At 34.0% G+C, this 25970-nt stretch overlaps 2 protein-coding genes and 1 long non-coding RNA gene across 7 annotated transcripts; 1 reads left to right on the top strand and 2 right to left on the bottom strand.

The window, feature by feature from the left end:
* The first annotated feature begins 3740 nt into the window (after nucleotides 1–3740).
* LOC136275783 (uncharacterized) lies at nucleotides 3741–5649 on the top strand. Of its 3 annotated transcripts, none has more exons than XR_010714276.1 (5): nucleotides 3741–3901; nucleotides 4235–4307; nucleotides 4519–4564; nucleotides 4740–4940; nucleotides 5352–5649. It is a non-coding gene; the product is annotated as an uncharacterized lncRNA (long non-coding RNA). The 3 variants fall into 3 exon arrangements; XR_010714274.1 differs by having other exon boundaries at nucleotides 4519–4588; XR_010714275.1 differs by lacking the exons at nucleotides 4740–4940; nucleotides 5352–5649 and having other exon boundaries at nucleotides 4519–4618.
* A 4356-nt stretch (nucleotides 5650–10005) lies between these two features.
* Nucleotides 10006–12006, bottom strand: LOC105326341 (AAC-rich mRNA clone AAC4 protein). The gene is made up of 3 exons (XM_011426321.4): nucleotides 11431–12006; nucleotides 10892–11054; nucleotides 10006–10650 (listed from the first exon to the last, which is right to left on the bottom strand). The coding sequence occupies exons 1-3, from the start codon at nucleotides 11551–11553 to the stop codon at nucleotides 10460–10462; spliced, it is 477 nt and encodes a 158-aa protein (XP_011424623.4). The 5' UTR covers nucleotides 11554–12006; the 3' UTR covers nucleotides 10006–10459.
* A 1423-nt stretch (nucleotides 12007–13429) lies between these two features.
* On the bottom strand, nucleotides 13430–25079 carry LOC105326340 (signal transducing adapter molecule 2). Of its 3 annotated transcripts, XM_066084021.1 has the most exons (17): nucleotides 24928–25079; nucleotides 23521–23602; nucleotides 23102–23177; nucleotides 22529–22627; nucleotides 22084–22169; nucleotides 21852–21918; nucleotides 21493–21568; nucleotides 20688–20809; nucleotides 20075–20160; nucleotides 19431–19525; nucleotides 19215–19294; nucleotides 18590–18735; nucleotides 16887–17031; nucleotides 16449–16660; nucleotides 15421–15730; nucleotides 14689–15362; nucleotides 13430–14618 (listed from the first exon to the last, which is right to left on the bottom strand). In XM_066084021.1, the coding sequence occupies exons 1-15, from the start codon at nucleotides 24968–24970 to the stop codon at nucleotides 15526–15528; spliced, it is 1620 nt and encodes a 539-aa protein (XP_065940093.1). In that variant the 5' UTR covers nucleotides 24971–25079; the 3' UTR covers nucleotides 13430–14618; nucleotides 14689–15362; nucleotides 15421–15525. The 3 variants fall into 3 exon arrangements, with proteins under 3 accessions (XP_065940093.1, XP_065940092.1, XP_065940094.1); XM_066084020.1 differs by having other exon boundaries at nucleotides 14689–15730; XM_066084022.1 differs by having other exon boundaries at nucleotides 14689–15727.
* Nucleotides 25080–25970: the final 891 nt, after the last annotated feature.

The following is a 25970-nucleotide window of genomic DNA, read 5'->3' as shown; positions in this document are numbered from 1 at the left end:
ACAAAATAAATCAATTTCTTTATTTTAATATATTAAAATTCACAATTTATTATTTTCCCCCCTAAATTTAAACATGTTTGTGTCAAGACTAAGTGTGCGTGACTAGATAAAATAGTTCATGTTTTTCAATGTTGATGTACATGTCAACCAAGATTCAATATCATTTTAATGATAGTGTACATGAATACTAGCTATCCATTAATTTCTTTAAACCACTGACAGAATCCTTCAATTCCCCCCTTATAATCCTTACCAAGTATCAAAAGAAATAGATATCCTTTAATATCAGATATGGTAACTGTTACACACTTATTTATGCAAACGCATCAATGAAAATGGATGGGGAATACGTCAAGAGTTGTAACAACATGTATACCCTTGCCAAAAAAATGAGGCTTCTGATGAAGTGTTTGGTTAATCTGCTGCAAACATTTTTTTCTAATTTTTTTTTATTTGGTTTGTCTACACATGAACAAGAGATTTAGAACCATTTTAACAAGAGCTTGGACTTTGGGTAGTTGTGTCAAACAGCAATGTGACGTACGCCTGTCTATTTCACTGCTGGCCACTCAGACATTGCTCTTTGAAATCAACAAGATTTGTCTGGCTTTTGAACGAAGACTACGCAATCGGTGCATATTTCGCCTGAAACCACGTCATTTTGAACTTGTTTTGACGCAAAAAAATAGATAGCTACGACCAACCGAAAGTCCAAGGTCTTGTTATAATGGTTCTATTAATAATGAACACTGCAAAGGTTTTTTTTTTTAATTTATACCAATTTATGGTACGTGGCCCTCTTCAAATATGTCGACATGCAATTCATTTATGTTGACATGCAACTTATTTATGTTAACATGCAACTTATTTATGTAGACATGCGAGATAAATATGTTGACATGCAAATTAATATTTTTGTTAACTCATTTATGTTGACACATCCGCCCCTCTCTCTCTCTCTCTCTCTCTCTCTCTCTCTCTCTCTCTCTCTCTCTCTAGCCATGATGTATATTAGAACCATTTTAACAAGAGCTTGGACTTTGGGTAGTTGTGTCAAACAGCAATGTGACGTAGGCCTGTCTATTTCATTGCTAGCCACTCAGCCTTGGCTCTTTGAAATCAACGAGATTTGTCTGGCGTTTGAGCTAAGACTACGCAATCGATGCATATTTCGCTTGAAACCGCGTCATTTTTAATTTGTTTAGACGGAAGGAATAGATAGCTACGCCCTACTGAAAGTCCAAGGTCTTGTTAAAATGGTTCTAGTTATGCGTCTAGCCATGGTGAAGATGAGTTATCCGTCTAGCCATGATGAAGATTAATTTTCATCGTGGCTTGATTGGCATTGCTTTAATAAACAAAATACGTCTGCTGGTTATTCCTTTGTATCAATAATTCATATTTTATGCCAAAATCAATGCAGTCTGCAAGGTAAATTTCTGAGATAGGTAGCCTCAATCTGTGACGTGTTTCGTTATGATTTCCTCCTTTTGGCGAGAGTTGAGTGTTATGTATTCAATTAACAACGTTAATGTGATTGTCTGATGTCATACAGGGAACTTTCCCCATTAATTGTAACTTTCAACCGGTAAATTGGGTATATGGCAAATATTTCATTTGAAGAAAATGAAAAATGAGGCTACATGTGGTAGTTCTCTAAGATTGAATATTTCCCTTTCAAATGTTTTGTTTTAGTGGTTATAACTGTAACCCTATTAATTACGGACTAGTTCATACATGCAAGTTTGTTTCACCATCTGTAGACGCAATATCTATTGACTAACTCGTACCTACAAATTGAATGGTTTTTAATTTGCGGATCACTTTCATTGTTGTTTAATCCTATTTTGTTGTCAATGTAAACTCCAATTTTTTGCTGGGTTGGTTTTGTAACAGAAAATGCATGTATGACGATTGCTATTTTCGAATATTCGTATATATACTTTGCTATGTGATGTCGCTGATAAGTTTTAAGGCATCTCTCTCTCTCTCTCTCTCTCTCTCTCTCTCTCTCTCTCTCTCTCTCTCTCTCTCTCTCTCTCTAAACGTCTGAATATCATTTAATGAAACAAATTAGAAACATTAAAAGGTATAGAAATGTATATCAGTTGGAATCATTTTAACAAGAGCTTGGACTTTGGGTAGGGTGTCAGACAGCAATGTGACGTAGGTCTGTCATTGTCATTGAAGGCCACTCATCCATTGCTCTTTAAAATCAACAGGATTTGTCTGGCTTTTGAGCAAAGATTACGCGATCGATGTAAATTTCACTGCAAGGTAAATTTCTGAGATAGGTAGCCTCAATCTGTGACGTGTTTCGTTATGATTTCCTCCTTTTGGCGAGAGTTGAGTGTTATGTATTCAATTAACAACGTTAATGTGATTGTCTGATGTCATACAGGGAACTTTCCCCATTAATTGTAACTTTCAACCGGTAAATTGGGTATATGGCAAATATTTCATTTGAAGAAAATGAAAAATGAGGCTACATGTGGTAGTTCTCTAAGATTGAATATTTCCCTTTCAAATGTTTTGTTTTAGTGGTTATAACTGTAACCCTATTAATTACGGACTAGTTCATACATGCAAGTTTGTTTCACCATCTGTAGACGCAATATCTATTGACTAACTCGTACCTACAAATTGAATGGTTTTTAATTTGCGGATCACTTTCATTGTTGTTTAATCCTATTTTGTTGTTAATGTAAACTCCAATTTTTTTCTGGGTTGGTTTTGTAACAGAAAATGCACGTATGACGATTGCTATTTTCGAATATTCGTCAATTAAACCCATAACAAATATTTGTCCTTTGTTCATTTTTAAGGTAAATTGATAACTTTTTCGAAGTTTATGTAATTTATCATGATGCAAATATTTCCTTTATATGCCAGATTTACAAGACATAGATCAACCGGTTCTTTTTAGATTAGTAAATGGTATTACATTATAAATCCTCAAATTATTCTTGACAACTTATTGTATTTTGTAATTTTCCATTTCAGGGGGAAGTCAGTCCATCTTGTACATATGTGGACAAAAAATGTAAACATTTCTTAAACCGACTTGTTCATGGCAAAAACTGACCATAACTGTTGTCAAAGATAAAAATGAAAGCAATGAATATGAGGTTTTACAAGTTTGTTTTGTTTGCAAATTACTCACACAAGTGCAAACCAAGCCTTTTTTGATACAGTTGCGCAGTCCCAAATTGACTGCGCATATCTGAAAAAAAATATATGAAAAGCGGTAATACAGGTGGTTTTTTTACAATCACATTTGAGATTATATCGATGTAATAAGTCTTTAGTTGAAGATTCCCAACTTCAAACCAGAGATCTACCGGTTCGTTCAACACTGCAGTAGACCTAGAGAACTACGTATGGAAAGCCTCAACTGCCTTATGTAGATAATCTTCATAATATGATGATACTTCAACACTACATGCTGATACTTTAACATTACATGATGGTACTTTAACAGTACGTGCTGATACTTCAACATTACATGTTAAAGTACCATCATGTAATGTTGGAATATCAGAATGCAATGTTGAAGTACCACCATGTAATGTTGAAGTACCATCATATTATGAAGTTCCATAACTACGACCTAGCGTCTAAGCTAGCTGTTGCGATCTTGAACGCAGCCAAGGTGCTTCATGAAAAATGCTAAAATGCTACCCCGACCTTGATATATTTTAGTCAAACGCCTCAATGATCAAGAATCGCGTCTTTTATATTGTGACGTCACAATCGGAACTACGTCATAATACCGTTTCAGTTGTGTAATTGAAAGGCGTAGTTTGTTTCCAAAGAGAAATTGAGTGGCGATACCCGCTGTTTTCCCTAATATTCCAACAGAAAAATATTGTATTCATAGATCAACTGGTCCACAGATCGTGTGAGTAGTTTTAGTAACATACTAATGTTGACTCCGACATTTACCCTTGATGACCTATCCGTCTTCATGTAAGACCTCTGTTCGTGTACTTTATTTACAGTTTGTTTTCATTATATCAACCAAATAAACTGATAAAATTCTGGGCTGCATTTTACAAAAGAACTTACGATTTACGACCAAATTAACGGATGCTAATTGATAACAAACTAATCAGTGTTTCAATTTAGTGCCATCTAAATATAATAATAGACATCAAAATATTTGTGATTTAACGGTTTTATTAAAAAATGTATATATTAATATGATATATAAAGTACCGATCGGCTTTTATAGATATCCACCATGATTGGATTCACAGTATTTGTGATGGTTGTTTTCGAGACCTTTAAATGGTGGAGAGGGGATGGTAACTATAATGATTATGAATTCGTTATGCGATTATGATGTTAAAAATATCGTGTGTCGGGGTAATAAAATTTTACATAACTGACAAACCATTGAAATGCCATTAAAATGCCATGCATATTTCAAACAAAACAATCATGCTGAGTTTTGTTTTTTTTTTTTGCTTGATTAAATGTTTGGGTGGGTTTTTTTTTCCATCTTTTTGTTTTCAGATGAAGCAGATGTTGACAATGAGATCTCTCGGGAAATTGATGTGATGTTAGAAAACATTCAAAACTCTTTGTAAATAAATAAACAAATATATTTATGATACTTATGATTTTATTGTGTAGTTAATATTTGCACTATCTGATTAAAAAAAATAGCATGTCGAACATTTGAGAATGTTCCGTGGCAACCTTTTACAATAAACTCTCTATAATTTACTCTCTAGGTTGAAAGAATATGGAACTTCATCTAAGAAAAATAACATGGTACAATACAGTAGTTTGTGATGTAATTGTGCCAATATCCTGACGACACAAAGGGGGCCCCGGGAGGGGTGCAAAGTTTATTTCAGAATACGTGAGTGGTGTCAACTCAACATAGAAAAATAAAGGAAAATATATTTTTGTTTTCTTTAAAATCAACAAAGGTACAGTCAGTGATATTACTTTGCAAGCTACTTGATTTGATATAAAATTATGATAAGATTCTCATTCTACAAAACAAGATTCTACATTTAAACGTTCGGTTCATATGAAGTCAAAAATACATCCCTGAATTCCCAGGCACAATAGTTTAAATCAATTCTTGATACAAAGCCTCGTGATATTAAAAAAAAAAACAAAAGTAATTTGTATTGAAGTGACTTATTAGCATATCATTTTAACTGCCATACTGTCCTCTTCTTTTTTCTGCAAACAAGATTGTCATAGAAAAAGGCGATGTTTTACTGTGTCATTTCATGATTTATTATTACGTATAAACAGGTATTCAGATCCACTAGCTGGGTATTGAGTTATCAATGTCATTTTCAATTTCCCCAAACTTTCACCCCTTTCAGCGACAAAAAGAAACCAATATTGCCAAACACTTGAATGAGAAGGAACAGCCAGAATAATAAGAAGTCGAATGCTGCGCACACAGCTTTCCACGTGACCTCATTCCGTCTGACTGATTGGCCAATATTATTCTCCGCACCACAGGCTTCATTGTCTCGAACACGCACTTTTCCAAACAAACACCTTCTTTTACAGGTCATGAAATCCACAATTTTCACTACAAATAAGCAACTTCGTGGAATCGTTTTGCTCTCGTTGCTATGGACCGTCCGGAGTAAAACGGCAGTCACGGTAATAACAACAACACCAAATACGTACTGATATGTAATGTAGTAACTTAAAAAGGACATATTCTCTGAGTTGGCGGGTACGTTGTCGACAAGAATTCCCGTATACACATTGAACGATAGAAGAATAGACACTGAGTATTGTAACTTCTCGCCGGCTTTAGAGGGAACAATAAACACAAACACGTTCAAAAATCCAATTAGAACAGTTGGTACTATGAGATTTATTATGAGAAATGTGGGTTTTCTGTTAGCTCGGATAGTGCATATCAACGAGTTATTCGACAATGTATAACTAACCTCACTATCTGTCCATTTTGAATTCGAGTTTTCCATCGTACATAAGCTGTATAAGAACTGAATTTCCGAGGGCCAACTAGTAATTTCAAACGAACATTCTTGGGCGTCAAAGGGGAAATAAGTCATGTCTATTTCACAATGAGATTTAAATCGGTGGTGTCCAAACATGTCTACTAATCCATAATAATATAACGCAACTCCATATAAATTAGTAAGGTTGCCCAAATACGATTTTTGGCCTATTGCATTTCTCAGCAAAATTGTCGGATTCCATAGTGAGAAATCTTTTTTCTTCATGAATATTTGATAATTAGAATACTCGGATATATTCCAATAAAGTGTTTCGTCATACCAATAGAAAAGAAAAAGCATATTGACTTCTAATCTATTCTCAGTATCGTAAATTTCGAAGTCTTGAACAACGCAAATAATTGAGACTGTGGTCGGTTGCAACTGATTCTCTGCTGGACGAACGTCTGCGTGCCTCGGATCATCTGCCAAATCCTCGAAAAGTCTTCGCATACCTGAAAATGAAAGATAGCTGTGAGAACCCTGAACCGCTACTACCCAAAGGTAGATCAATGTTCCTATCCTCCACATTTCGTTTCAGTGTGTTATGGGATTGGCCACCTGTAGGACCGCGCAGATAGCTCCAAAGTTGCTGAGCTGATAGCTGATGAGGGACTGGTCCTTCAATATATTGTCGGAACTATCTCTAGTTGCTTGGCTATCAATACCTCTGCTGGTCATTTCTTAGTATCAATAATTCATTTTATGTAAAAATCAATACATTTTTAACGTATCAGACATGCAATACGAAGCCTCAATAATTATGCGATGATCCTTTATTTGCGGTTTTAATGCTCTGTTTGGTGACTGTATTAATGCTATACATGCTTTTGTAAAGATCAACACCTATCCCTATCAGAAATGTCAAATGCTATTTCAAAAAAAAAAAAGCAGGAAATGCTGGTTTAGATTATATTTCCACATGACGAAGACTGGTCAAACTTCTCTGTTACCTTGCCTTCACAAAATTCTTTTTATTGGCCATCATCTCAAACCATGGTCCTTATGCTATAGTGCTCCGACTCACAAGCGTAATGACATCTGCGAAACAAATTACTACAGAGGTATAATAATGACGAATGCTATTGGCAAAATGTTTAATTAAATTCTTGACACTCTATTAAATCTTATATATTATTAGTGAATGCCAAATAGGTTTCATCCACAATGCATGAAGATCCTATAATATGTTTATTCTCAAGATTATACATGTAATTGACTGTACTGTAAACACTGTAAAACCAAAGACGGTCGATTTTATATACATGTTTCACTTTGGAAAAGCATTCGAACCTGTGATCCAAACGGGACTCAAAATTAAGCTTCTTAAAACAGGAGTTGGAACAAAGTTTTATGATATTATTAAACTCATGCAAGCATCAAGAAAATCTTGTGTCCGACTTTATATGAATTTATATGAATATCATATTATATTTTTCCAAATTAAAGTTGGTATAAAGTAGGATGATATCATCAGTCCTTTTTTCAAGATATTTGATATCGATTTATCTGAACCAATCTCCTGACCCTGTTATTTTGAACTCGCTCTCTTTTCATTGGTTGTTCGATATATATGCTGGTGACATTGTTTTCTGTCATCTTAAGCTACTGAATTTCAACAAATATTCTGCATGGAATACATTAAAGATTCTTAACTTAACAAAACACTAGAGTTATGTCCCTGGTTCATTCTCCCATACACAAAAACAACTATGTATAGTTACCAAAAAGCTATCACAGTCATTCTCAGAATTGCTACTCCATTATACTGGTTACGCTGTTAAGAAATCAAGTTTGCCAGATTGTTTTTTAAATAATTTGGTTTTCAAAAAGAACATCAACTATGATACGTTTACTGAAAATTATTCCCACATAAATGTTGTATTTACAAATCTAGCTCGGCTCGGATTATTTGCATGGGGGAGGGGGTGAAATCACAGTAACGGATGTTAATCTTATCAAAGCAGTGTTTTATTCCAGCAATAAATAAATAAATAGTAAAAAAAATCACTAATTCTATATAATGTTTCAAATTATAATGAAGTCGATTACTAAAACCTTGAAAAGCGAGGACAATTTTCATAAAACTGCAAAAAGTTGAATGGGCAGCACGCATGGAAATTGAAGCAAATTTGATTATCAACATAAACCCCATTTCAAAGTCTTTTAATGTGATAATTACTTTAATGTGAGAAACATATGTTTGTTTATGAAGTACTTACGTGCCTGAAATATCTATGAAAGACTATTGTTCAATTTTATATATTTATATAAATTTAAGATTGGCACAAAATGAAAAGTTAGAGTAACGGATGTTAAATGAAACTTCAAACTTCATTCCTTTTTACACAAGGTAAGTATATCTTCAATAAGTAATTCAATATTGCTAATAATATTGGTTTGTCAAATAATGGTAATTTACAAAAAATTGTAAAGAATGAAAAAATACTTTTCTTTTCCCTTCTCATGTATTTTTAACCTGCCCTTGATTTTTTGTGTCCGATATCGACGATTGTTTTTCCGCTGTAAAAAGTACCATAGAGTAAAATAAGAATTTCATGTTATTTAAATCAGGTAAAGTTTAGGTTACTGCTTTAAGAATATCCATATAGATATTATCATTTAGGAATGCAAGTATTATAGACGAATTTATATGACGTTTTCAATTTCAAGTTTTACTGAATTTGTCTTCATTACATGTAAAACGAACATGAGCGGATCCAGAATTTTTTAGAGGGAGTGTTCGAGTGATATCTATGTTTGCTGTCGAAGGGGGGAGGGTTCCAGGCCTATTTTCGATAGAAATATTATGTAAATATAATTTTTCAGATGGAATCCAGACCCATCCCCTTCCATCTAGATCCGCACATACGTACAGGATTAAAATTGAAATATGTTTTTTCCAATGAAAATGTTATGTCATGGTAGCCATATGAAAATTCCTGTTTAGTAATATTCATATCAAAAATAAAAAGTTATAGTACTGTAACGCTTGTTAACAAAATTTCATATATTTTATTGCTTTTCTTTACATCATTGCTTTACTTAGTTTGAATATCACCAAAAAAAAGGCGATACAACTATCTAAAGAAGTATAGTGTCATGTTGTAAATTTTGAATTTACTGGGTGGCAGTAAATACAAAATTTACAATATGACAACGTTGTAAATTTTGTATTTACTGCCACCCAGTAAATTTAAAATTTACAATATGACAATAGGATGGGATTATTTCAGGTATATCGTTTACGCAGAGAAAAAGCGGTAACGCTTGTTAATCCTTACTCATATGACAGATATATCTAGATGAAACTTGATTCATACAATATCGTTTTTGGCTTAGTTCCTATCGGAGGGTAAAGTTTGGTAACATGGGTAACGCTTGTTAATGCTAACATTGCGACAAGTTTTATCAATCCTTGATTCAGAAAATATTGACAAGTGGAATATACTTAAGCCTTTAAAATGTTGGGGTTTCATTGCACCAAAAATCTATATTTTCATTTTTTCCTTTCCCGACTTCGGCGGAAAGGGTGAAAAAGACATTAATGCAAAACGAACAACTAATTTAAAAAAAAAAACATACTTAAATACGAAACAGACCAGCTTAAAACGAAACCAACAGCCTCCTTTACAAAATCAAGACACTCAAGTGCAGAACAAACGATCACCGATGCGGAATTGTCGTTTGGAGAAAAAACTCTCTGGTGTCGGTGAATTAACTTAGTAGGGGGGGGGGGGGTGAAGTGGGGGGGGGGGGGGGGGTCCAGGCTTTGTATGGATTTTAACTTTGGTTAATTAACTACACAAAAAAACTTTTCTTACTTGTTATTCAACTTAATATACTGAAATAATTAGGTTCGTAGGTAATATTTCATTGCAGCGAAATATTGAATTGCGTTAGATATAAAAATACTTTTAATTGTTTGAACTCGGGTCAATATTCCGCGATTTCAAATTAGAATAATTATATTCTTGACGTCATTAGAAAAAAGAATTTTATCAAAATTTTAATTGCCAAATTATTGAAATTATTACAATAATAGTCCAATTTAAACGTACAAATAACGTAATACTATATAGCATTAATAAATAATAAATGTTTTGCTGGAATTTCCTAGTATCTCCTCTATGCTTAGCATCAGTTCCTTTCAACCGGATCTTGTTTCCTAGTAGCATCCACATGCATTTCCCTCATTCTATTTCTTTAATTGCGATTAGAATTTAAGACGTCGAAAAGATGTTTGCACACCGTTCATTGCATGTCCATTGACTCGGATGGGCCAGAGGTGCAAGCTTAAATTTCTCTGTACCGACTTAATAAAGAGCCTGTGCATCTTCTCAGGAGTTGTAGAAGATGAAGTCTGACCGGCGTCTTCTCAGGAGTTGTAGAAGATGAAGTTTGACCGGCGTCTTCTCAGGAGTTGTAGAAGATGAAGTCTGACCGCCGTCTTCTCAGGGGTTGTAGAAGATGAAGTCTGACCGGCGTGTCCTGGAGACGACCACCATGGTATTAGTGACAAGGTCTTGGGGTAGGTCTTGCCACGCCCTGGTGACCAGATTAGCTGCCTCCTTGTTCTGGACCCACACGTGGAGGATCTGTTTGTTCCATCTTTCCAGGGTGTTTCTATTGGCTTGGTTTACCCCTTAAAGGTTTCCAAAAAAAATTCTCGTTTAGTATGAATTAAGTGCATATCATGTTCACAGTAATCAGATATGATATGTTATTTATTTATCGTGGCAGTAACAAAAATTAAATCCCAACCTACCCTTACGCCCCCACCCCTTTCCAAAGTAAAACCGGTACCACCAATGACAAAATCATAATTAAGTTTTGTACAATTCATGAAGTACACCTAAGTCTGTTTATGTAAAATGTATGTATACCTTTCAGTTTTTTGGTAAGAAGATTTGTGGCGTCCTCCTCCGTGTACTCGCCCCGGTACTTCATGGCGCGGGTAACGGACACGCCCACTTTGGTGCCGAAAATATCACACACGTAATCCGTGATAGAGCCTCCCTCCGGAAAGTAGGAGACCTCCATCTCAGTCTGGAAATTGATAAACATGAATGTTATAGCCTATCTGAATTAACGCAAATAAATATAGAAAATTGAAGGCTTAGTATGCGTTTGTTTTATACATGTGTTTATATCTACCAAACAAGAACCCTCGGGGGACATATATATACATATTGAAAACAATAATTGTAATCAAGAATATATTCATAGTAACAATTTATAAATTTATATTTACAACATTAATTATTTGTGTATTTGCTTTTACTACTGATAGCGCATGATCACTAAGTTAAAACAAAACAAAAAAACAAGACAAATAAGTAACAATAAAATATTTTCTTTCTAATATTAACACCTTAAAAATATACATGTATTTACATACAGCCTCAATGGGCACTCTCCTTACCCTCAAAAGTTCAGCGTGGAAACATCTGTGAAATGTTTCAAAAGAAAGGACTTCCGAAATCACAGAGTTCCCCCCAGCGTTTGGCACACTCCAGATTTTCTCAGCTCCCTCGGAAAGCGTCATGGCCTTGAAGTGTACGGCTGGGTCGAAATCAATGTGGACCAAACCCCCTCTCTTGTTATTCTGAATCGAATTTTGTAAATCGAAAAAGTCGTAAATTCGGACACAGAAATTATTCCCAATGTAGAGATTGCAAGGGGGAGATTTCACTTGAGTTTTCCCAATATCGTTTGTCCCCGCCGATGCTAATTTCACAGTCAATTTCCTCTTGTTTGACACAGGAGTTCTCAGAGACCCGTTGGTGAGGCGCCTGGCCGGAGAAAAAACGCCGGGGAGGGGGGTGTCCCTGGCGAGGCGGGTGGCCCTGCCGGTGGCGGTGGTGATGACGAGAATTTTGCTGGTCGTTCATTGTCATAATTGTTAAAGTCATAATCTATACGAATCGCTCAGTACTAACGATACTTAGAAGTGTTATCTGCTATCCAGGGTGGGTATGATGAAATATCGGGAAATGATTCGTACGTTTTATACACAGTCTACATGCGGCCATTTCTATTTTTAACTCCTCTAAATATATGAGCCAATCAGAATGCAATGCATAAATATATGGATGTTGTAATGTACCTATATAGTCATCGTCGGAAACCCTGGCCGTAGACTGGCAATGCCTGTCTGATATGCGCGATATCACAGGACCAGTCTACCCTGGTGTAAAATTGAATAGATTCGCTTGACTACGTACTGCTGTTGTGTATGGTTAAAAGGGTGTGTGGTAGTGGTTACCCAGTATTTTATAATTTAATATTTCATAGGCGGATCAAAAGGGGACTGGGGAGGGGGGACGTGTGTCCCCCTTTTTTTTAGCCGGGAATCTCCGAAAGTTGCACAGTTTTGTATAAAATGTAACATGCTCAAACCATACTCACTTAGTCAGTTGAAATTAATACCAATTTGTAAAATACATGTATAAAGTTTCTTGGTTGATGTAAATACAAAATTAGTAACAATGTGACATAGTTATTGCAAATCCACCAAGTAAAGAAGAAATTTACAATGTATGACAAAAGGCGAAGTTTTCGCTTTAAAAATGTGGCCAGTCAAATTCTTGAAAAATAATAATTTAAAAGTAATCAATTTTTAAAATTAATACTGTACTCTAGTAACTACTATATCCATAGGGAGGGGGTGGTGGTGGTGAAAATATGCTATTATGATAATTCTGCCTGTAACTAAATATTATTTTGAACAGGATTAAAACAAACCAAGTAATGTTTCTGCGATGAATCATCAATAACCAAAAGGACACAGTTGGTTTCTTATCCTGCCCAATTTAATTATTTCGTGCATTTATATGGGGGAGCATAGGAAAAATCTGCAAGTCTAGCATAGCCCGACGTCTTAACAATAAATACTGAAATTTTTATTAATTTATCTATGTACTTAATAATTTCATTGCTTTGGCAAGAGAATATTTGACCATCCAAACTGTTTTAGTAGTCTTTATAACTAGATAAATTTAAAAAGAATAACAATCATTTGTCATAGTTTCGAAGAACTTAGTTTTTTAAATCATCTGAAACTTGGAAAAGTCAGCCCAAAAGTGACCTGGGTGTTAATTTCTCTGTAGATAAACACAAGAAACAATTGGATTTTTAAAAAATGGAGGGCCCAGGGTCCAACCCAGCCCCCCCCCCCCTCCCTTGCTGCAATGTGATTGGTGACAACAAATTCCCATTTTTACAAAGCTATGGACTTTCCCTCCTTAGGGCGACTGTTTCAGTTGACAAAAGTGATATTACCAACAATTTGTATTTAAAAGACATGATCAATGCAAATTCTTTGTAACAAAGATTATCAACAAAAGTATCTTCTTTTTTTGTGTTGTCTGTATCAGTTCAAAGTCTAATCACAAATGAATATATACAAGTCAAAACTGATGTTGTTCTGTCTTGTTGATTTATATTTCATAACTGTATTCCAGATTACAGATAATAACTCTTTCTTCACAGTGACTCAAAACTACATCAAATAGCAATGAAAATATTAGATATCTTTATATTGGTACAATGACAATGTGGACACAGAAAAGCTACATATACATATGAAAACAGAGATTTAGACTCCATTTTGAATAAACACCTTAATTGCTTGTTGATGACAAGCTGCACAGAAGAAAACATCACTAGACTGTTAACATTACTTTATGTGCAGATAAATTAACCAAATACGTTAAAATTTCATTTTCAAACATACGAATGATCTACAATTATCATTCAATGCGCTAGTGTTGTGATAAAACTTTGTTCCAGATCAAGCTCTGTGTCTTGCCAATGTTTGATTTGTAGACTAAACAATTATCAGAGTAAAAACTGTTCTTCTATGAAAAGATGTACCAAACTTGACAAACATGCAATCATATAAATACACAGCCGTAATAAACATATACAGTATTATGTACATGTATTCACTGTATTTCTGTAACAATCAGACATCGTATAACACCGCCAGTATTTCCTACACACTACAGACACCCATCTATATCACAGCTGACTGTTGTTGCACACTGCCACATTCACCTCTCACACCGCCACAGCACACCAAGTATTCTGAGATATGTCACATAAGATGAAGGACTTACTACATACAGGAAAATAGTTGCCCCCGTTTTATTTTCACCCCTTTCACCCTCTTTGTCAGCAGGCGAATTTAAGACTGAGCGAATTCCATGTCTCATATTACAACTCTTTTAACACAAGTGAATATGGGTGAATGTAAGATGGGACAAGGCCATTTAAAAGTGTAGAAGGGCGAAAATAACACGGGGGCGAAAATAACCCTGTATACTTTACATAGTCATGAAACTTTTAATTTCTTTTTGATGAGTGGTAATAATAGATGGAGAAATGCACAAATAAAGCAGGAGAATATGATTTTGAAGGGATCGACCATTTTGAACATGGCCTCAGCGTAGCATTATTTCCTAAATTCTTAGGTAGAACCAATGTCTTTGTATTTACTTAACACTGGCACACACAATGGAACATTTGACAGTATTTCTGATGTAAACAACATTCTATGGTTATATGTACAAGTGTATGAAGTCTTATACAGTAAGCTTACAAAGAAATCTTTATCTTTATCTTATACAGTAAGCTTACAAAGAAATCTTTATCTTATACAGTAATCTTACAAAGAAACCTTTATCCTGTACCATCTAACCAAACAGTGTCAAGATTTATGCACTTTAAAATACACTATCAGCTTTCACATAGTGTGCACACTTGGTAACATTTACATTGATAATCATTCATTATTCATTTGAAATGCAAATTCAAGCTCTAATTGCTCCAGATGAGAGCAATAACATTAAAGGAATATTAACTGCTAATAAGTGTTTTCAAACCACTTTTATTCTAGAGAGATTCTCTGTTATGAAAAAAATCCTGAAATATCATATCTTTGAAAGTCAATTTTTCTATAATTTTTTGTAAAACTTCCAAACAGCTTTAAACCATTAAAAAAGATTAATACATATAACTGATATCAATGAACAAGTCCATGCGTTTAGACGTAGTTGTTTCCCCAACTCTATACATGTATACTGTATACAGGGAAATATTCGCCCCCATTATTTATTTTCGCCCCTTTTACCCTTGTTGTCAGAGGGCGAATTTAAGACTGGGCTAATTCAATGTTTCAAATAATATATCTGTGAAGACAACTGTAACTGGGCGAATTCAAGACTGGGCGAATCCGTTTGCAAGTGTTGAAAGGCGAAAATAACACGGGCGAAAATAACCCTGTATACAGTATCATAAATGTGCAAGTCTGAACAAAATGAGAAAAAAAAGACAATGCACGATCCTTATTTTCTGTAAACACTGTCAATAAATGTTGAATTTACAGCAATGCATGTACATTTAGTTATACTTGTAAACACTGTCAGTAAATGTTGAATTTACAGCAATGCATGTACATATAGTTATACTTGTTAACAACAAAAAATAAAATAACAATTAAATCATATCACTGATTTCATAAGAGGGGCTGTTGTTGAGGTTGAGGTGGGTAAAATTGTCTGCCGTCCATTTGTGACATTGTGTATTGAAAGTTCTGTTGGGGAGCCCCACTAGCTGGGGAGGTAACGTGTTGTGGCAATGATGGATTGTGGGCTGGGGGCATTGCACTCTGGGATTGAACTGATGGATTGTAGCCATTCATGCTTGAATCTGCTGAACTGCTGAAATAAAAAGATATATATGGAATTCAAAAACAAAAAAATGAGTGAACATATTTAAATTCACTGTAAAGTTTTGTTTGCTCATAATCACAAAATTGCAAAACCGATTTCAAAAGACTTTCAAGAGAATATAAATGTACAAATGTATCAATCTTACATTCTTACCAATGAATACAACCTCTTGAAAAAAGGCATTACAATAAAAGATCTACAATTATGATCATCTATGACTACTGTAAATCAATTTTTATTTACGACGACTTTATTTCGCGATTCACAGTACATAGACTGATTTGCAGCATTTGCGCAAGTGAGATGTAAATTATCTGGTAAATATTTTACAAAAGATATTTAAGGACTAGTTTGCAGCAAGAACCGAATGAGGACAAGGAACTTGCTAACCTTGCGAAAATTTCTCCCATGTGAATAAAAGTTTGTTTACAGTATACAAAAGACTCACTGCTGTAGATTCCTAATTACACGCAAGAAAATAATATCCGCGTAAAATTGCGAGAAGCATGTTTCATGGATTTTAAAATTTTGCCATTATTTTCTGAGAATTGACAACTACAAGAAATAAGGAGAAGAGTTCCGCGTTTGTATTTTTATATTCTCACGATTTGATGCAAAACAGAGGGATAGCAGAAATAAGTACTCGCGTAATATAAGGAATATTACAGTATTTAAGAGTTGACATGACTAGAAGCTGATTGTTTACCTGTAAGACTGACTACTAGGTCCTTGAGGCATATAACTCTGTGGGTTGATGGACATCTGATTTGGGGGCATCTGAGGCACCATGCCAGAATTCTGAGGCATGGCCCCCTGGGGTAATGGCATGGGTCCCCCAGGCATTGGACCCTGAGGTCGAGAAGCTGGCGGCAGCTGACTGGGACCAGACTGGAATTGGGGCTGACCATTGTACGCACCCTAGAACAAAGGGAAATTTAAATTAAATAAACATTCTGTGTACATTCTTTCTAAACATCTTGACAATTTCAATGTAAAATTTGTCTATGATGAAATCAAAATAAAGGACAAATAATTAAGACAAATAAAGTGCATGTAAATGAATGGAGCTGTGACTTTTGATGTAATTGGCAGTTCATGTTTTTTTTTCAAATCGTTCATGATTGAGCTGGATGGTGGGCTGTACCTGACTGGGAAAGCTGTAACTGACTGAAGGCGGAGGCTGCTGGCCTTTATAGCCGTATGGAGCCGGTGTCTCCTTCATCAAATTGTGATACATCTGCATCGCCTCTACCACTTTAGAATTTAATTCACACAAGCTGGCATGTTTTCTGTACAAGGAAAACAAAAGGTTACATCACTTTACATGTAGAATCTACAGAGAGCCAGGGTTTGACACTAAGGCACGTCCAACCGACATTGTCTAGTAAACGATAGGTCCGGTCAGGTTAAATGTCTGTGTACTAGCCCAACTGGTCATGTGAAAAAAAAGTGTGTACATACTTTTTCTGTAATATTAATATCAATAGAAGTAAAAACACTTTTTCCTAACAGGCATAAATTCTACAAACTGTAATTTAAGTACAACCCAAGGACTAACCTAGAGGATGAAGTGGGGGAAATGCTCCCTTTTTGATCAGCAACTTCGCCGGAATTTCCTCCGGACTAAAAGTCCAAGCCGCCCTGTACACGAAGTTCATATAATCGTGTAAATTAACCCCAAGGGCAATAAAATGATAATTATTTAATTCTAAAGACGTCTTCACAAACTCAGTTTATGCCTCTTGTGATTAATTAATCTAGTCTGTCTTATCTTTAGGGGTTATAAATAAGGGTGATGCAACCACACGCTGTACAAGACGATGTTTATTACTTTAAGGCTAGTGTTGATTCTGTATAGGTAACTTGTAATTACCTAATAACACTGCCAAATTTATGCTATAATAATCATAAACCCTTTGTTTACAGTTATAATATCTTTTTAAAAAATATAATCCTCAACATAATGGTTGGGTTGGGCTAATGCCACCAGAATACACTAAAAACAGAGGCTGATTTTATTTGTCATTTTAGTTAACACAATTACAACACATTTTATCTATAAAATGTATGAATACATCAAATAATTTAAATTAAATAAACTTGATGATTTTTTTTTCAATTTTTAGAATTTGTTTTATTTTTTAATCATAATGACTTGTTTCAAATCTAATTTAAATTATTAAAGTTTAAATCTGTGAATATCATCATTATTGCTATGCCATTGTCAAGTTATGAAAGTTTCCCCGATTTCTCAAACTTCTCCATGTTTCTCTGTTAAGGAGAAGTAAGGGAAGTCTCCCTAAAGTTTTGTTGGTCCCAACCATTGAATACTTGTATCATTATTAGTACAGTTTGAATAAAATTAAATCTTAAATAGTGTTTGAATGATTCATTATTGGTAAAGATAAACAGGTATTTAAAATTTTATGTTTGTCATTACTTATAGTTTATTTTTGTCAAAATTGGTCAGGGCTAGTGGTAAAAGGGTCAGGGCTAGTGAAAAATTGCTGAGGTAGCCCGACTGGTCTAGTGATTCAAAAACTAAATGTCAAACCCTGAGAGCCTAACAAGTTCTCACATGTTAAATTAAATACTGTGGAATCTTTTAATTCATGTGGCCCAATTTTCAATTTTGTTTAAATGTCAATTATATATAGGGTAGATTCTGATAAGACTTTAATTATGGATTATCCTATGTGTATAAAGAGAACATGTTTCATAATTTATTGGAGTTGTTGATTCAAAGGCAACAGATACCCACAAAATCCACAAAATAAAATCCACCACAAAATTCTGATTATTCCACAGTAATAATAAACGTGCAGTTTTACAACATAACAAACTGACTTGTCTATTTTCTCCAACTCCGTGTCGATCAGTGGGCCCATTCTAGAACACTGGTTCTCAAGCCTCAGCATTTCTGTGGAGTCGGTTTGTGTTTCACCTGTAGGGTCAGCATTCTGTATCAGCTGTAATGCTTCATCAATCTTACCCTGAAACATACAAACGGAGTCTTGATGTGTGTGTGTTTTGTATCTTTATATATCAACTTTGACTGATACAATACAAAATTGTATACAGTAAATTCCTTATTTTACTCAGGAACTTAATTCCGCTGTTTGGCATCAAATCGAGAAAATATAAAATTTTCTTTTACTATTTCATATAGTTCAAAACTGTTTGAAAAAATAAAGGCAAGATTTTTCAAATCCACAAGGGATGCTCGTCTCGATTTTATGTGGAAATCAATTCAATTTGTTTAATAAGAAATCTACAGTTTATTAACCAAATATCATCAAAACAATTACATCTTTAAAATTTCGAAGGACAGCTAGCAGACCAATAACATAGAATCACTCAACCAAACATCAGCCATATTTATATTTTTTTTAAAAAGACTTAAAACCATTTTTTTAACAATACAGGAGAGCTGCTGAACCTATTGGTAATCAGACTATAATGAGAAAATTACCTCATCAATTGTGACATCATCAGACTCAAAATCTAGAACCTGGACTTCCTCTTTGAATTTCACAGCCTTTTCTGCTTTAGCTAAAATAAACACATAAATCAAAACAATAAAACTGAAAAGTTTCAGAACTACACTATGTACGCATGATTAGAATCGTTGCTTCAAATTCAGACTTGAACTTTTTTTCCAAACTAAATCAAAAACTTGGAGACTTACATTCCTCCGGCTCCACTGTCAAGTCAGAGGTGACAAAATTGGCGGGAAACAATCCCTCTCCTCTATGGTTGAAGCCTTTCCACCAGTTGGCGTCACTATAAAAACATTTTTCAATTATGAAACAATACCATCTTGCAAGTACATGTAATAGAATCCACAAAAATACTTTCCTCGGTTTAGAATTTTCAAATTTTACAATTATTTAACAAAAAAAATATGTTTTGAAAATTGTTGGAAAGGTAAAAATTTTAAAATCTCAGTAATCGAACTCATGACTTACAGATTGGTAATGAACCCTCTAACCCACTTCACTACGCTATTAGGTGACAATTTTGGGAAGGAAACTATTTATAAAGTCACACTTGATTTTATTGGCTTTTTTGATAAATAGTATGCACTATATGGATGTGTCCCATACAACCTTAAATAGAGCAATTTCACAAACAGTACTTTGAAATAAAGTCTTCTCAAGTTCGATCAAAAGGGTGTTAGTGAATAATATTTATGTTTTGTTTGCAAAGAATTCATATTTAAAAATAAATTATAACCCTGATAATTAATTCTCATGGCAAAGTTAAGAATACAAACAACTAGAGATTTTAAAAGGAAGAAAGCTGTATTAGTGTCCATTCAGGAGAGGTTACCTGTCGTCAGTGACACTGATGAATTCTCCTGATTTAAAAGTCAACTCATTGTCCTCTGCTGCTTCAAAGTCATATAGGGCTCGAACCTGCAACAGTTCACTTAATATATAATACACAAATATTTATCTCATCAACACATTTCCTACCAACAACTCCACAACATTTTGCTTGATTTCATAGGGTTGAAATATCAGTTAGTCTAGAGGGCCAGCTATTCTCAACAGTTGCCAGCTCTGCTCAAAATTTGCCAGTCCTGATTATTATTTAGAAAATAACTGTGCCCCTATAAACCAAATAGTTTTCCCTAATACACAGCATAATAAATGTAAAAACATGTATGATAATAACCAAGTGAATATATAAAGAGATCTGAAGATAATCAAGTGAATATATATAAAGGGATGCTGAAACTACTAAACTCCAGGAGACAAGACCCTCTAGTATCCTTATATTAGCATAACCACAGAGCCATCAGCTGAAATTTTGTCCACATTCTAGACAATTCAAATATACCATCTCGGGCAATTGGACAGGCTATAATTTCTAATCCCAGTATGTATGCAGTTTTAATAGCGGGTCTTGGGGTTTCTTAAAATGATGTATGCCGTTTTACCTTTCTAACCTCCTTGGGTTTACTGCTGGTGGCATAAATGGCTGAGGAGTTGATTCCTGTTGGATACAAACTAGTGGTTTTGACACTTGATTTCTCGGAATCTTTCAAAGAGAGGGCAATGGCTGTTCAAAAGTCAGAGAAAGAAAAAAAATTATAAAAATTACAAACAAATTAATTATACATGAATGAATAGATAAAAAACCTTTTGTCAGCAACTAATGAAAAAAACCCCCAAAACAACAAAGTTAAGAAATATCTGTTCCGAGTTATTACTTATGAATAGGTTTGTTACTGACTGACTACAGAAATATATCAGGTTGATCAATCTCATAGATAGCAAGGTCTATTAGATTGATCAACCCAATATATTTCTGTAGTTGGGTCAGTAACAAACCTATTGTTTTGTTTTCCCGAGGACTATCAAGTGACACATTTATTCACAGGATGAGATGATCTACGCAAACTCATGTACAAATTGCCTAACATCTTGTCCAATTTAACTTAATCTCACCTTTCAAATACTATAATATTAATTCTCACTGAGCGTACATAAAGGCAATCTTGTGCTATATTAAAAGCAATGAAAGTATGACATTTCAGTTCGAGGGAAAACAAAGTTCACGTTGAATGTCCTTCACTTGTACATATTGATTTACCTTTGGCAATTGTACACATTGATTTACCCGAATTGATTTACCTTTGGCAGTTGAACGTATTGAATTACCATTGGCAATTATACATACTGATTTACCTTTGGCAGTTATACACATTGAATTACCTTTGGCAGTTATACACATTGAATTACCTTTGGCTAAATCATCTTCCTCCTGCTGGCTATTGGCAACATCAGGATTAGAGCTCAACTGTACAGTCTTTTTAGTCTAGAAAATGCATGCAACAAGTCAGTCACGTATTTATGATATTCTCAAAATGTGTACAATTTCATTCTAAACCTGACTTACTTCATACAATCTGTGTACAAATTGCTGATAATGTGCATATAAGTTTATCATTATACAAATACATTTATCAAACCAGTTTCACACTTAATATGAAGTACCAGTATTGACAGTATGGTAAATGTATTTCTATTCTAAAAGAAGCACCTTGTTTTAAAAAAGAAATTCATTTTTTAGCATAAAGTCAGTTTTAAGGCAGACTCACCGGAGCATCAGGGTCATTGAAGTCGATTCCTTCTGATTTTAAGCTGCTATAAAATGACGGTATCAAACTGCAAAAAAATGAATTTAAAATATCATTTTTAATGCAGCAAGATACATTTATGCAAACCAATCAATAATTTTGCATCATAATCTATTTTTGAAATTACACCCATCTTTGATTATTAAATTGACAGGGTTTTTAAAGTTGTCTTTATATCTCATAAGATTTAGACCTTAGTGTTGGTTCATCTTTAAACTCTTTAGATTCAGCCCACTTTTTGATCATCGATTTCAACTTCTGAGCCACTTTTGGATGTGCCTGTTAATTGTACAAAAAAAAAATAGGTATTTTTTTTAATATATCAATAAACTCCACTGAAAATTTCTATATTAGAGATGTTGTGCACTGTAGATTCCTTATTTCAAACAAGAAATTAATTCTGCTCTTCTGCAATATTGCATCAAGCTGTGAGAACGTAAAATCGCAAATGCCATATTTTTTATCATAGTTCATTTAGTTTACCGTTGTCTGAAAAATAAACGCAAGATTTTAAAGTCTGTGATATGTGCTTCTCACAATTGTACAAAGATATTATTAATTCCTTGCAATTAATTAGGAATCTACAGTATGCCCCTCTCTCTCTTTCATAAAACACTTTTGAGTTGAGTTCAACCTACTTTCTGATTTATCAGTGTTCGACATTCAGAGATGAAGTCTCTTGATGAAACTTCTAAGTGAAATGGCCTGCCACAATTGTTGACACATGCATCTAAAAGCTAAAAAAAAAAAATAATACATCTTAATTAACATCAAACATCAAGTACAGTAGCAAGAATTACAAGGTATAACAAAGAATCATCCATGTACAGCAGTCAAAAATATCGGCAACATTTTCTTGTTAAAAGTCAGAAAGGAAAATGATAGCAAAAAAAATCATTAGTAGCTACAGTTGCAACACCGAGATCTAGCTTTTTATTTCATTAAAAATTTTAATTTATCTGTTACAGAGAAAACGGATAACACATCACTGCTGATATAGTTTATATTCTAGAAAGAATGTAAAGAAATGACTGGGCAATACCAGTAGAACTGCCCGTACATTTTCAATATTATTTCCATAACTTCACATTCAATACAACTAATACTGGCAAAGCATATCACTTCATTAAAAATAACGAACATTTTTCATGTATAAAACAATCATTATTAATCTTGACTCACTTCATAGTCCCAGCCTAATCAAAGCTTACCGTTAATGCCTGCATGGCCACAAATGGTACCCGGTGGTTCAGCCTTTTAGCGATTGAACGCAAGCAGTCTTTTGATCTACAACAAAATTGAGTACAGCTCTTAAATGAGGTTACATGAACTAAAGATACATTAGCTATCTTTATATTTATTTGGTTATCAACATATCATGGGGTTATAGCCTAAAATAATCAATATGATTTTAATGAAAATTTTCACCATCTTATTTAATATTAAGGAAAACACATTTAAATACATGTATGCTACACAATGTTTAAAATCAGATTTAAAATTCAAATACATCAGCTTTCTGAAATTCTCAATTCTCATATTCAGAAAGTATATTCATTTGCAAATATACAGAGGTCAAGTAAAACAAGATTAAAGGTCTGCATGGTTTTTACTGCAGACTTCCCCCTACCCATTTGTCGTGTTGACCTTGTCTACAATGTCCATTATGACAGCCCAGTTTTCTTCTGTGTTCATCTCACTGGTTGCCTTTTCTGGAAATAAATATTAAATGATTTGAAGCAAACCTAAGTAAGGCCATTTATACTGCATTGGGTTTGTATGCATTACCTTTATTTATTTCCATTACACTATCTTGCACTAGTAGTAACATAATGCAGTGATATATTAGTGCTTCAATTCATTTTAATAAAAATATTGATAAAAGATATATATGTTTCAATTTGAATTTGGATGTATTGTGATTCCATTAGACGTAAATCAAAATCAAATATCATAACCATTTTCATTTTTGGTAGTGTTCAAAATAATCAAAATATTATGGTGGGGGGGGGGGGGGGGAGGGGGGGGGGGAGGGGGCAAGAATAAATCAAAATCTGGACATTATCAAGTTGGCAGAAAATATCAACTAGCTTTTTATCAAACTGTCAGTAGGATTGGGAATCGGTGAGATTTTCATAGTCGATAATCGGTTTCTTGTAACTATCTAATAATGGATTATACTCAAAAGTTTTTATATTTCATAGTTTAGTGCACTATGCTAAATAAATGTAAAGATACAATTAATTTACTTGTTAATTGGCCTTTTTGTATTTTAATCTACTTAGTATTTCTTGCCATTAAAATGTTGTACTCAAAATAATTTCTTTAGTATGCGGTCATATTTTAATCTTCATGAAAACAAAATATGTCCGAGCCCGAGAATGTGCTTTAATTCACAGGTAAGGATATAGCTTGTCTGACATGTCAGCCATTTTCAGACCACGTGCCAATTTGGGGTTTTGATAGTGCTCGTCTATAATATTCTGTCTATGATATGATTTTCCAATTCAATCGATGACTGGAACATCACTACCTGTCAGACTTTGTGGATAGTAGACTTACAACAAACCTCTTATTTAATGGTACTACAATTTTACAAAGTAGATAATATACTCATTAAAGTACCCCATCTCATATACCAATAAGTACTGTGACAGCACTGCTCTGTTGGCCACTTTTCATAATAATATATAAATGAATTATATTTTGATTCTTCTAGAAATTATAAAAATATGACTTACACTATTTTCAAAACTGATTATCGATTTTTAAAAACCTTTCTTTCCATTTGAGATAGAACACCGTATACCGTTAAGCGGAATCCAAAAAAAAAAAAATCCGTTACTGAACAGATTATCATCATCTTGATTATTGAGTAACATGACAGTCAGACAGATGATAGGCCACCTGTCTTTGTGATTTGTCATTTCTTGTGACTCTGTTGTCAAACCCTTTCATAATAGCCATTCTATCTTAAATCGTACTTATATCCATTAGAGGGTTATTCAATTCGATATAAAACATAAGTAATTCTTACCGACATCTCCGTCAAAAGGCGTTGTTGGGGTAAAAAGTGGCATAATTCTAGTATTTTGCTTTCAGTGTACTTCTGTCTATGAAAAGTTATTACGGAACTATACTATTGCGCATGACCTGACGTCAGTTTTTGTTTACTTCCGCAAGTCAGACCCACATGATAATTACGCCATCTACGAGTTATGTACCTTTGGTCATAAGTATTAAAATTAATGATCATCACAAGCACACAGAAAAATGATAATAATACTTATCATCCCTGAAGTTTACCGTTGACTTAGAGGTATAAGTTAAAAGGTCTAAAAATATGCCGCATGAGCAAGACCCTTAATTCCAGATTATTGGATCCACCCCCATTCCAATGGCAGGCCAAATTGACAATCAAAGTTCTGAAAGTACTGAAAGTGAATGGATTTTCCAGCTACTTTATATAAATACAGAATCTTATCTTTTTAATAAATGATGAAAGTGTATATTTTTTTAATTGAAAATTAGGGGGGGGGGTTGAGACTCTAAAATAGTAATTTCATAAACATTAGAATTTTACGTGTACCACTACAGTTTTTCGACTGTTAAGTGCGTTTTATTTTCCAGAGACGACCCTCCTAACGTAACCATCGCAAAATGCTCCGACTTTTTTGTTTTTTAACTGGAAGTATTTTATTTAGAGATAATCATAATCTGTTTCAAATGATATTTCCCAAAAGAAAGTCGTAAATTTTTAAAACCATACATGTAATTGACCATCAATTAAAAACTGTCAAACCGTTTCTGTGTGTTTTCTTAAAGAATACTGCAGGTATGTTTACGAAGCCGCTATCTTAGGACTACAGTGCGTCTCAAAAGTACGTATTACGATATGTCTTAGTCTTGAAGCTCTCCTAAATTTAGGAACCGCAATAACTTTGTCCTAAATTTAGGACATCTTTTTAGCTTGTAATCAGAAATCCTAAGGTTATAAAATCACGTTTTACTTTTATATTGGGACTGTTGTGATTCTTTTTCTTCTTAAGACCGGTAGAACAAGGCAATATTTTACTAGTA

The sequence above is a fragment of the Magallana gigas genome, chromosome 5, assembly GCF_963853765.1.
Source record: "Magallana gigas chromosome 5, xbMagGiga1.1, whole genome shotgun sequence".
In the NCBI taxonomy this organism is placed as follows: domain Eukaryota; kingdom Metazoa; phylum Mollusca; class Bivalvia; order Ostreida; family Ostreidae; genus Magallana; species Magallana gigas.
This window is presented reverse-complemented; position numbering and strand designations above follow the sequence as displayed.

Coding starts and splice junctions, on each gene's coding strand:
- LOC105326340 (XM_066084020.1), bottom strand. CDS start 24,970: ATGCCACTTTTTACCCCAACAACGCCTTTTGACGGAGATGTCG. Junction 21,919..22,083: donor AAAGATGAACCAACACTAAG/GTCTAAATCTTA, acceptor ATTTTTTTGCAG/TTTGATACCGTCATTTTATA. Junction 21,569..21,851: donor TCAATGACCCTGATGCTCCG/GTGAGTCTGCCT, acceptor TGCATTTTCTAG/ACTAAAAAGACTGTACAGTT.
- LOC105326341 (XM_011426321.4), bottom strand. CDS start 11,553: ATGACGCTTTCCGAGGGAGCTGAGAAAATCTGGAGTGTGCCAAACGCT. Junction 11,055..11,430: donor TCCACGCTGAACTTTTGAGG/GTAAGGAGAGTG, acceptor ATCAATTTCCAG/ACTGAGATGGAGGTCTCCTA. Junction 10,651..10,891: donor TCTTACCAAAAAACTGAAAG/GTATACATACAT, acceptor GAAACCTTTAAG/GGGTAAACCAAGCCAATAGA.